The sequence below is a fragment of the Neomonachus schauinslandi genome, chromosome 16 (assembly GCF_002201575.2).
Source record: "Neomonachus schauinslandi chromosome 16, ASM220157v2, whole genome shotgun sequence".
Lineage (NCBI taxonomy): Eukaryota > Metazoa > Chordata > Mammalia > Carnivora > Phocidae > Neomonachus > Neomonachus schauinslandi.
In genome coordinates, this window is record NC_058418.1 from 54846530 (window position 1) to 54858926 (window position 12397).

At 59.9% G+C, this 12397-nt stretch overlaps 1 protein-coding gene across 1 annotated transcript in view; it reads left to right on the top strand.

Annotated features, from left to right (window-relative positions):
• Positions 1–11834, top strand: part of NECAB2 (N-terminal EF-hand calcium binding protein 2) — a 52322-nt gene extending 40488 nt beyond the window's left edge. The window contains exons 8-15 of the mRNA XM_044922071.1: positions 1989–2125; positions 4523–4641; positions 4794–4873; positions 8165–8218; positions 8817–8929; positions 10929–11006; positions 11485–11576; positions 11806–11834. Of these exons, the coding sequence (XP_044778006.1) occupies positions 1989–2125; positions 4523–4641; positions 4794–4873; positions 8165–8218; positions 8817–8929; positions 10929–11006; positions 11485–11576; positions 11806–11834 (702 nt within the window). The remainder of the gene's footprint in view (positions 1–1988; positions 2126–4522; positions 4642–4793; positions 4874–8164; positions 8219–8816; positions 8930–10928; positions 11007–11484; positions 11577–11805) is intronic.
• Positions 11835–12397: the final 563 nt, after the last annotated feature.

Here is a 12397-nt window from a genome sequence, read left to right on the forward strand (position 1 = left end):
CTGGTGCAGAATTCCCGGATCGGACCCTTTCCTTCTGGAATCTGTGGAGTTGGTCTCCTGGTTGAGGCATGGATTGTGGTGGAGGAGAGATCTGTAAAGGCTGCATTTTCACTCCTTGGAAAATAACTCGTCTTTCTGGAATTCAGCTAACCAGTTACACTCATGGATCTTTTGCAACCTCAGCCACGGATCTGGGTGCTTCTAACACACTTACAGCTCATTTTTCTGCCTGATGGTTTCTAGCAGGCTTTCTCTCTTTGCATTTAAATTCTTACAACATTATATCTTTTTGGCCATTCATTTGTCCAGGGGCCGTTGATCACTGGATTGAGTGTGGCTTCAGCCGTTTGCTGGGGAGGGTAATCAGTCACTGAAATACATTAGGTGACGGGAGCCTTATCTACCTTCTGCCACAGATTCATTTTCTGTCGGGGCTCGTCTCCGGTGTTGGCACGGGACGTCCACCCCCACACGCCTCCCTGTGTGTGCCTGCCTGTCTTCCCCACGCTCCCCATCCCTGTCTCTGTTTCCCTCTCTGTCTCTAGCCATGTGTCCCTTGTGCACTCATTGCTAATTAATTCCCGGTCAGAGTGATGGATGGCTTAATTTGCTGTCCTTGGGAGCCCTGTTTTCCCTCACCTTGCCAGGGACTGGGTGGACCTCCAAAGTGCTGGGCAGTTGGCTCGGCGGCGGGCGGGGGGGGGGGTCTTGGCATAGGAGGCGGGAGCGCTGCACAGCGTTTTGGGGACACGTCCCCAAGCGTCCCCAACACGGTGCTTATTGGATCCCTTATCATCCTTGAGTGACCCGGCTAAGCCAGAACCTTCTCAGTTCCACCGTAAAGCCTTCTGAAGCCAAGGGGATCGCAGCTGGATCCAGAAGCCCTGAGAAATGTCTTTGCTGCAGACTCTTGACAGAAGGGGAGATTCTGTCTTGCACCACAGAGCGAAATCTGTGGAAACCCTTTTCCTCCTGCTCTACCCAGAATTCCTCTTCTCATGGCCTCTGAATCTCCCTCTCTCGGTTCCCCCCAGACTCCCTGCTGCCTGCTGAGATGGAGTCTCTGGCATTTTCTTGAGAGGAGCCGGTTGAACTTCTCTGGTTGCTTTTGAGTTTTCTTTCATTTTTTCTGGGTAGCATCACGAAGGCCCAGGAGCCCAAGGAATCCTTGGAGGAGGAGGGAGGGGCAGGGTTGTATACTGTTCTTCTGTCACACTTTGTCCCTGTCAGTGAGAACATCAGGAACGCCACCACCAGTGAGCGTGCTTATCTCTACCAGCCCCTCACCAGCATCATCTTCACTGTCACCTCCATCGTCATCACCACCATCCTCTTCAGCATCTCCATCACCACCTCCATCGTAGTCATTGTCACTGCCATCATCTTCATCACCATCACCACCATCACGTGACACCATCATCATCACCATCATCTTCATCACCTCCATCATCACCACCATCATCATCACCACCATCCTCTTCAGCCCTTCCATCACCACCATCCCCACCATCCCCACCATCATCACCACCACCACCTCCATCCCCACCATCCCCACCATCATCCTCGTCCTCGTCATCATCATCATCATCATGACCACCACCATCTTCACCATCTTCATCATAGCAGCTACTGTTCATTGAGTACTTGCTATGGGGCAGGCACGGCACTGAGCATGTTACGTACATTCTGTCACTCAGTCCTCCGTATGACCTTGCAGGAGAGATACTAGAGTGACTGCTGTCATGGTCACAGAGGTGAGGAGCTGGTACGTGGTAAAGCCAGGGCTCAAACATCTTCTCTGAATCCATAGCCCGTGTGCCCTGATGCAGGAACTCTACTGTTCCCCAGATGCAGGAGGCACTGGGGTCCCCATTTCCTCCTGCAAGGCAGAGGCACCAACCCCAAGTGCCCCCCCAGCTCAGCCCCCCCAACACCCAAGTTCCTCTGTAACCCCTCTCCCATCTGTGCCCCGTCCCTTCCCTCCACAGGTGTATGAGGGCGGGAGCAACGTGGACCAGTTTGTGACACGCTTTCTGCTGAAGGAGACGGCCAATCAGATCCAGTCGCTGCTGAGCTCCGTGGAGAGTGCGGTGGAGGCCATCGAGGAGCAGACCAGCCAGATCCGGTGCGTTCCCGGGACCTCCCTATGTCACTTGGGGCTGTGTCGCACACACACACGGCAGTCTGCTGCTTGCAGGGGCCATGTGTGCTTGGGGGCTGGGGAGACCTTGGGCAAGGTGCTACACCTCTCTGTGCCCTATTTCCCCAACTGTAAAGTGGGATGATTCTATACCTGCCTTTTCAATGAGTGTGTGGATGGAATGAGACACTACGTGCAGAAGAATGCCGGGGGTGCGTGCAGGACGTGCACGCAGAGTTAAGACTTTCCTAGAGTCTGACCGATTTGCCACATCCCTGTACCACTCAGTTACGTTATTACCCAAGACTATTCTGTTATTTGCCTCGCTTCTGAAAACTGGAAATAATTTCAGGAAACTACATGGTTACCATAACCAGAGAAGTTTCCACATGCCGTCAGTGAAGTAGCTATAAAACCCAGCACCTGCTTTTGCATGGTGTTGGGGAAGCCCGAGGCCTGCCCTGCCTCCATCTGTTAGAAGGACGGACTGGGGTTGCAAAGAGAGGCCTTGAAGAAAGAGTAGCCCTGAATCCTGACTTTCTCTGCAGGACTGAAAGAGAAGCAAGGTGATTTAAGTGATCTCAGGCCATGTTTGCATGTCAAAAAGCCAAGGAAAAGCATCTGTGCCAAGTTGAGACAATTCCCCTCTGCCCCTTCTTTCCAGAACAGCCGATGCATCTGGTGCCGAGGGGACACAGAGAGAAACGGGACAGGAACCACAGCCATGCGTCTGCACAGGCAGAGGCTCGCCGGGGCCAGGGTGGCCGTGGCTGTCCCGTGGGGGTTTAAGCACGTGGTGTGTGGCTGGTGAGGGCTGGTCCCAGCCAGATAGGAGTGCAAAGGCTGCTCAGGGACGCTGGTGCCAAAATTTGTTTGCTCTGGGTACCCACGGGCACATTATCTGGGAAATGTCAAATGCAGATCCCCGGCCCCTGAGCGTGCCTGCTGGATTGGAGTCCCTCGTTGCTGAGCCCACAGCTTTGCATCCGTCTGCGCTCAGCCTCGTGATTCGGAGGGTCCCCAAAGTGAACAGCCCCAGCTCTGGAGGCTGACACGGAGACTTCCTTCATATTCTGGTCACTGGAGTAAAAGCTGCAGGTTTTCTCCTGCTATAGGACAGGAGTTGGTGGGTGCAGTCGGCGGCCGATTCCCTGCGCTGTGCCAGCCCCATCATGTGTCAGCACGTACACCTGCCCGGCCCCATGCTGGGACCTTCCTTTGGGACCTCGATGGCAGAGGGGGCCCTTCGCGATGGGGAGTCCCATCTCCATATGCACTCCCCCTTCAAACCGCCCCGAATCTCAGCTAATCCGTCCCCTGGCTGCAGGTCCCCTTAGGTTCCCCTGTCCAGGAGCGAAAGCCACTGGTTCAAAGCCCGCGGCCCCTGTGGGACTCCCGCTGCGCACATTTGTGGTCTGAGGGCCACGCTGCATTTGCTGCCGGTTTGTGGAGCATCAGGATGGACACCTCAAAGTCTCCACCAGCCTTTCCCTCCCCCAAAGACTTGGGGTAGCCCCTGCTGCACAGGAGCGAGGCTTGCTGAGCTTTTGGGGTTGTGGGAGACAGAGTCTGGAACGTACCAAGGCAGAAGGCGGCCCAGGACAGGGCGTGTTGGCGGTGTGCCCAGCGGTGTGTGTGTGTGTGTGTGTGTGTGTGTGTGTGTGTGTGTGTGTCTGGGTGTATTTGTGTGTCTGCGGTGAGTGTTCCAACATCTCTTTGCACGTGGGTGTTTGGCCATTCCCTGAGCATTGGTTGAGCCCCCACTGTTGGGCCCCACACCGTGCTTGCTGAGCCGCGTGTGCCCGCCAGGGCGTGCCAGGCTGTGCACTTGTGTGTACATCTGTGTGCTTGGGCGCAGTGGGCAGGGACAGCACATGGGGCCTGGCCCCTCTTTCTAGGGCCTGGCTGAAGTCGGGAGCACAGATTTCTCTGTGCTGTTCTATGCCCTCTCTGGACTGTGTCTTAGGGCTCCCTTTTTCAGAGAAGGGGGCTGTCTAGCTGGTACAGACCCAGCCTCCCCCTGCCCCAGTGAGGCAGGGAGGGGAAGCTGTCACTTCAGTCGGGTGGGAGCCTGGCTCCGTGTCCGCCCTGGAACGGAACCCCCCCGGGCACAGAGCCAGGGCTATGTCGTCCTAGAATGTAGCGAGGTTCGGATCCCGACTGCCCTCTAGCTGTGTGGTCTTGCTGAAGGCACCTGTCTGTGGGCCTCATTTACTCCTCGGGGAAACCAAGGCCATCATGGCCGCCTCACAGGGATGGGGCTCCACCGGGTCAACTGTGCACATTTCCGCTCACAGCAGGTGTTTAATATTTGCCAAAGCTAGAAGCGGCCAGGGTCCTGCGGCCTCCCTCATACGTGTGTTTCCTCCACTCACACTGCAGACGGAACCACAGCAAGCCCAGCCACGGCGTGGTGGAGACCTGGTCTGGAAGCGCTGTGCCCCCCCACGCCCCCAACCCCAAGCTGGGGGCCTCGGAACAAGGGAAGAGTCTTCCTTCTGGTGAGAGAGAGTGGCGGCCTGGGGTGGGGAGCCCTGGCGGTGGCCCAGATGTAGCCTGGGCCTCCAGGTGGGACTGGGAGGGCTGAGGGCGCCTCTCCCCTCCCCCAGGCCTCACCCTGCCCACCATCAGCATCTCCGTTCCTTTTTCTTAGTCACTGCGGACCCCAAGGAGGAGGGCCTGGAAGCCCAGATCAGCCGCTTGGCAGAACTAATAGGGCGGCTGGAGAGTAAGGTAAGCCCGCCTAGCCCTCGCCCTTCTCCCCTGTCCTCTGCACCCAGTGAGTGTAGGGTTGGGCCTGGAGTCCGGACAGGAGCCAGGGACCTTGGAGAGGGCATCACCCAGGGGGCAAGGGGGGATGGAGAACAAGACTAGGGAGAATATGTCCTTTGCACAAGTCCAAGGAGAGGTGCTGGGGGGTGGGGAGCTGTCCCAGGGCTGGGGGCAGCCCGGAGGGGCGGAGGGGCGTCTCAAGGAGCAGGAAGGAGTCAGCAGGGACATGGAAGGCGAGGGGACAAGGCTTCCTGCAGCTTTGCTCGAAGGTGGGCCTGGCCTGGGCAGGTGATGCCAAAAGGTGGTGGATGAGGGACTGCGACGTCCCAGGGGAGATGAGAAACATCCCGAATGACCAGATACGATTTGGCACGTCCACGGGTAATAGAAAATGGCACAGTCTCTACAGAATCCTGTCTTCAGAGAACATTTCACCACTGAGTAGGTCCTCAGATTAGGACCGCATTAGTCTCCCACGGTGGCCATAACCGGTACCACGAGCGGGGCTGAAAGCCCAGCCTGGGGTTTGAGCCTAGAAGTCTGAGATGAGGCTGTCCCCTGAGGCCTCTCTTCTGGGCCGTAGACACCGCCTTCTTCCTGTGTCCTCACTCGGTCCTCCCTCTGTGCGCGTCTGCGTCCTGATCTCCATCTGAGGACAACGGTCAAGTTGGATCAGGGCCCACCCATGGGACCTCATCTTAATTACCTCTTCAGAGGCCCTATTTCGAAACATAGTCCCGTGCTCGGGTGCTGAGGGGTGGGACTTGCACATAGGATTTTGGAAATAGGTCAGCCCATAACAATGACCATTTGTTTTGTTTTTTTAAAGATTTTTTATTTATTTATTTGACAGAGAGAGACATAGCGAGAGCAGGAACACAAGCAGGGGGAGTGGGAGAGGGAGAAGCGGGCTTCCCGCCGAGCAGGGAGCCCGATGCGGGGCTCGATCCCAGGACCCTGGGATCACGACCTGAGCCGAAGGCAGACGCTTAACGACTGAGCCACCCAGGCGCCCAACGATGACGGCCTGAAGTCGGGAGCACAGATTTCTCTGTGCTGTTCTATGCCCTCTCTGGACTGTGTCTTAGGGCTCCCTTTTTCAGAGAAGGGGGCTGTCTAGCTGGTTGGCAGAAAGACAACAGGCGGCCTTGAGGTTGACCAATGGGCTCAGGTCTCAGACTGCTATTTGAATCCTGGCTCCAGCACTTAGCTGTGTGACCCTGGGCCAGTGACTTACCCTCTCTGAGCCTCAGATTCCCACTCTAACCACAGAGAAGTATTCAGGATAGTCCTCCTCCCAGCGTTGTTGTGAGGATTAAAGAAAATGAGGTCTTAATGGCCTAGCCCAGAGCCTGCGTGCGGCGAGCATCTCCTATGAGCAGTTGGTAGCAATCGTTACTGGCTCTTCTGATACCAAACCCGGACCCGCGCGCCCTGCCTGCCTGCGGGAGCAGGTAGCTCCCAGCTCTGAGCTTACAGACATTTTACGTGGCTCCTACCTCGCTGAATTTTTTACATCTTTGGCAAAAGGGCAAAAAAGTACTTTGATGGGTTTGGGGGTTCTGAGGGATTCGTGGGGGCGGGGCTCCCCACGCAGAGGGAGGCTGAGGCCAGACCTGGAGGGGAGCCTGAAGGAGGCGGCGGCTACCCACCTGCAGGGCGGAGGCCGAGGTGGGATCCCCCTCCCGTTACGCCGGCCGCTGAGTGGGAGCGGTGGGAAAACGGCTCGGCGGGACCCTGAGGCCCGGTTGTCATAACAACTCTGAGCGCCTCCACAGGGAGGTTCTTTGAAGCTTATTTTTAGCACCCGGTCGCCTTAACAACCAGCTGGCTGGAGACCTCAGAGCACCTGGGTGTCCTGGAGACGGGGCGGGGCCCCTCTTGCTGGCCTCTGATTGGTCCAGGCCGCCGGCGGGAGCCAATCCGGTCGGCCGGGGCTTTCCCGGCCCTCCGCCTGCCAACCTGCGCCTGCCCGCTCTGCCTGGGTGGGGCTGATGGGGCGCTGGAGGGGGCGGGGCAGACCCCCCACCCTCGCCGCCATCCTCGCCATCCTCGCCATCCTCGCCCTCCGCCCTCCGCGGCCCTGCTGGCCCGGAGAAGCCGGGGGAACCAGTTGCAGCCCCTGCCTCCAGGGGCCACCTATGCGGTTGTAGAATGACGTGCCAGGCACACCCTGGCCTCCGGTAAAGCTCCTAGCAGCGCCGTGTTTCTGAGAAGTGGGTACTTTCCGCAGGACCGGCTGCAGAAATTACGAGGCCATTTTGGGCACATGCAAAAGGAGCATGCAGGGCCCCCTGCTCAGACATTCTGAAGTTTAACGTGGTGACTGCACAGGTCACATGCCCCATTACCGCTCGCTGTTTTCCTTAGCCAGCTACGGGTCTCCCACTCGTGCCTCCTCCAGGCGCGAGAGGAAGGACCTGGGTCTGTGACTGTGCGGGAGACGCAGGCTGTCCTCATGGAGGATGGACGGGGATAGGCACAAAGGCGCCCAAGTTCAAGAAGAATCACAAATTTGTGGCTCAGGAGGAGAGAGACCCTGGCTTCAAACCCAGTCTCCAGCGCTCACCCAGGGTTCTGTGCTCTGGAACAGCGAGGGCATCCATCAGGTGCCCTGTTCTAGACACCGGCTCGGGGTCGCGAGCAGTATGCACGCGGGTCCTGCTTGTTTGGGGCTTACGGTGGGCCAGCGCCTACCTCAGCGTGCACAGTTCAGCAAGATGTATTGGCGAAGTGTTTAGTTCAAGGCGTGTGGGAGGCCAGGGCAACAGACCGGCCTATTAGATTCACGAGGCGCCAGGGGTTAGGACTCGGGGTGACTGGTCGGTTGATGGGGAGTCTCAGGGCTGTGGCCAGCAGCTGTGGCAAAAACCCAGCATCCTGGACTCGAGACTCAAGCCCCCACTGCTGCCTGTCCCGAGACTACCCTCCCCCGCTAACAGAATGCCCGCTGAGCAGGTCTGGGTGGCCTCTGTGCCTCCCAGTGCTCCCACATGCCAAGGCCAGAAGGGCTGTCTGCCGTCGGTCTCCCAGCCTGGCTTCCCAGCTCCCCGCAGAGCCAGCACAGTGTATGGAGGGTGGACTGGGCGCTGTCCAGCCACCTGGGACTCCAGAGCTCCTGGAACCTTGCGGTGGAGAGGCTGCAGCTCTTTGATGGCTCTGGGCACTCTGGTCTCATTGTGGTGGTCCTGGAAGCCTCCCTGGGGGAGGTGGCCAATGTCTCCAACATGTCTTTGTGCATTGTTGTTTCAGACCCTTTGGTTTGACCTTCAGCAGCGCCTCTCGGATGAAGAAGGCACCAACATGGTGAGGCCTGCTCCCTTCCTGTCCCTTTCCTGTGGCCCCATCCCTGCCTGAGCCCGGACTCGATGCCGGCAGCTCCCTGGCCTTGACACCCCCACCCCGGGACCACCACCAGGGGAGACGCAGCCCCAGCTCCTGGCCACCCAGCCCTCCCAGGGCTGGTTTACTTTTGGACGAAATAGTTGGGCTCAGAGCAAAGTGAGCAGCCCAGTGACCCCAAAACCCGGGTTCAAGCAGAAGTGGAGGTTGCCGGGCACTGCTGAGGCTGCATCTCGGAGCAGGGAGCCTTGCAGGCAGCTCCCGACGTCCGCAGAGCCTCTTTAAACACCCTTGTTGGCTGTCCTGCGTTGGTGGGGTTACGGAGCTTTGAGCTCTGAAGTCCTAGTTTTTAGCCAGTTTCATGTGTAAGAAGGGGCCTGTGTGTCCATGGGTTTCTTTGGTTTTATTTTGGCCAAGCTGTCCTGTCCTCTCTGAAAGGTCTGGGGAGGCCGGGTCTTGAGATGTGCCCAGGGGGCAGGGAGGGGTCCTGGGAGGAGAGGGCTGGCGCGGAGTGGGGGCAGGTGGCCCACGCTCACGCCCCCCCCCCCCCCGGGTCCCACAGCACCTGCAGCTGGTCCGGCAGGAGATGGCCGTGTGCCCCGAGCAGCTGAGCGAGTTCGTGGACTCCCTCCGCCAATACGTGCGGGGCACTGCCGGGGCCAGGAACTGCTTCCAGTGAGTGAGCTGGGGGGAGGGGGAGGTGCGGCGCGGGCACCTCGGCCTGGGGGTGGAGGGCGGGCTCCCCCTGCGAACAAACCGTGCCCCAGGGAAGCCCCTCGTGGGTCCGGGCTTTGCCCCGCCGTGCGAACGTGGCTGGGACTCTGTCTCCCTGGCTTTAGCTTCCTCGTCCTCCCTGGGGTTGCTGGAGGTGACAGTGGAGTAGTGGCCGTGAGGGGCCCAGGCCAGGGGCTGGGGCAGTCTGCGTTCACTCCGGGTGCGCGGCCGCCCCCGGGCCTCACCCTCTGCTCCCTGCCGCCCAGGCTGGACGCGGCCACGTCTCAGCCTTGCTGGTGGCACTGAGCGAGGGCTGCTGGCCCAGGCCACCGGGGAGCAGCCGGAGCCTCCGGTCCCTGCCGCGGTTCTCTCCCCTCAGCTCGTTTGTCAGCCTCCAGAGCACAGGCACCTCCCCCCTGCTTCCTGGGGATACAGCCGGGAAGCAGGCCCCTGCTCTTGCTGAGCATTTATTCTAGGAGGCAGAGGGGCAGCCCGACCTGCAGGATCTGAGGAAGGGCAGTCTGGGCCAGGGATCAGCTGGTGCCGAGTCTGGGGACAAAGCCAGCACCTGGTGTGGCCTGACAGTCACACCAGCAGAGAGAACTGGGGCTGGTCGGGACCGTGTGGGAGATGCTGGAGCAGAAGGCAGACGTGGTCTGGTCTCCTTTGTGGGAAGAAGGGGCGAGTGGGGACCAGGGCCAGGAGGGGCCCTGCAGTCACGGGAGAGGGGCAGGCCTTCCCGTGCTGTGGGTTTTGGAGCCAAGCTGACCGGCCTTGTGAGTGGCTGGGATGGAGGAAGGTGGAGAGAGGAGGCAGGGCTGAGTTGGAGAGCCTTTGGCTTAAACCCGAGAGAGGATGGTGCTGTGTGCTGAGCTAGAAGGGTGGGAGAGGTCAGGTGTGTTGGTGGGGGTGTCCTACAGGCCTCTGGGGCCACGTTAAAGTCCAGCTAGCAGTCGAGGCGCTGACATACAGGTGGGGCGACCCCGGGAGTGGAGGCGCGCTCACCGTGGGCGAGAACGGGGGAGGGGAGGAGGCGGGACGCAATGGGGCTTCATGCCTGCGTGGAAAGGACTGTCCTCCCGGCGCCCCCCCCCCCCCCCCCAGCAACCTGTGTGTTGTCAGCCAGACAAATGCAGTCCCCATGGGGGCTTTCATCACCCAGTAACTGAACATACGTGAACCAAATCGCTCCCAAGCTGTGCCATCCGCGTCGGGGGAAGGGTTACATCCGGTCAGTGGGGGACACGCGTGCCCCGTCCTCTCCCTGAGTACGAGCCCACAGCGCCACGTGTGCTTTGAGGCTAGAGCATAGTGAACTGAGGCTACGACCAGCAGCCTCGATCCTGTGTGGTTAGGGCTGGAAGGGCCCGTGATTATACAGGGACGGCCACCCCTGACAAAATCCTCCTCCTCGTGGGATGCTGGGCATTCTGTTCTGCGGAGTTGTGAGAAAGCAGAAGGCAGGAGCGCAGCCGAGGGGCCAGATGGGGATGGGGTTAGAGACAGTGGAATCCTAGAGCCTCCCCCTGTCCCCGCCAGGTCAGCCATGCTCGGGGAGCAGCCCCCTGCCTCCTCCCCTTGCCCAGGTAGGATCAGCCCTATTTAAGGGGAGGTAGGGGGTCTGCCGGACCACTGACCCCAGGCAGGACTTCCCCAGCCACTGCTGGTCCAATTCCAACTCCCGAGACTGTTTCAAGGATTAAATGAAACAATTCTAGAGGACAGCGTGGCAAGAGGAAGATGCTTTTATTTTTGAAGAAAGGTAGGGAGGGTTTTTAAATGAACAGAAAACCTTTTCACGTGTCATTTCGTTGTAATTCATTGAGTGGTTCTTGGCCCCTTTGCAGGGCAGGCCCTGTCATGGGTTGGGGGGATACTCCCTGAGCTGACCAGTCTGGGGGGGGGGGGCCCTGCCTCGAGGGGGACAGGGGCGGCCCCCCAGCTGGAGCCTCTCTTTCAGCATCGCAGCTGTGAGGCTGGCAGACGGCTTCACCTTCGTGGTCTACGAGTTCTGGGAGACTGAGGAGGAGTGGAGGAGGTGAGCCCAGCATGAGCTCCAGGCGCGGTGGGTCAGGGGGTGGGATGCAGGCGCCCCCACCCTCGGGCATCGCTGGAGAGCTGGGAGGGCAGGGTAATAATGAGCGCCTCACTGGGCCGCCAGGGGCCCTAAATGCCATGGGAGGCACGTTTCTATGCCTCGAGAGGACCCCCCCCCCACCAGCTGGGCTCTGAACCCAGGTCATGCCCTGGGAGCCGAGGGTAAGGCTGTTCCCACTTGAAAACGGGGCTAAAACTCCAGAAAGTTCTAAGAACACTCTGTGGGAGGCAAGAGCTGGGCTGTCCCCTGCCCCTCCCTGAGGCCTCCGTATCTTTACCCCCTGGCTCGAGGCGCTGAGCATGGCGAACAAGGGGTTAGGCCTCCCATCCTGGGCAGAGCCAGGACCCCCCCCCTGCGCCCGCGCTGGAGGCTCCCCCAGCCCCCAGAGCACACCCCTCCCCGTTCCCCTGGCTTGCAGGCACCTGCAGAGTCCCGTGTGCAAGGCGTTCCGGCACGTGAAGGTGGACACGCTGAGTCAGCCAGAGGCCCTCTCCAGGATCTTGGTGCCAGGTAGACGGAAGTGGGGGGGGTGCAGAGAGTCCTAGAAGCGGGTAGACCAAGGGTGTAAGAGTTAGGCGAGCCCCCGAGAGGGGATAGGGCCCACGATACAAGGTAGCCCTGCAACCTCGAGCCAAGAGTGGGGCAGAGCCTCCAGCACCAGGGCTGTGGGCCCCCAGTGTGGGCAGGGGCTGCCCTTCCCAACCCCCTCCTCTGTTTCCTGTCTCTCCCCCGCCACCAGCTGCTTGGTGTACTGTGGGCCATGCCTGACCACCTCCCGGAGGCCTTTGGATCAACCTGCCACTCTGTCCACTCTTTTCTAGAAACTTTGGTATACAACCTGTCTTTTCAATATACTTCCGGACAAGAATGTATTTTCCCTGGGTGACGTGAAGGAGCAGCCCCTGCCCTTGCCCCCACCCCCTAAGGCAGAGCAGCATCCGAGACACAGAATGCACAGGGAAGCCTCCTGGACCCAGCACCCCCCCCCCCCCCCCCGCCCCGTGGCCCCGCATGACCCCCTCCCCCCCCCCCCCCCAGCAGACCGGCCCCTCCCCAGGCCACTGCCTCATGGGCCTGGGGGCCATTCCTCTCCCTGGTAGGAGCCGAGACCCTGTAGTGCCCACCCAGGGCCTGGGCCCCGCTGCACAGGACCGTAGAGCCCACGTAGCCCGTGCCCTGCTTGGCAGTCAGGCACCAATAAACCCTGGTTGGGAACGGCCGCGTGCTGTTTTTCTTTCGAATTTTCTAGTGCAGGGCCGCTAGAGGAACAAAGCGGTCTCGGTGCATGGGGCCCCCTTAGTGGCCATGAAACCTTGGCCTGTTTCCTTATC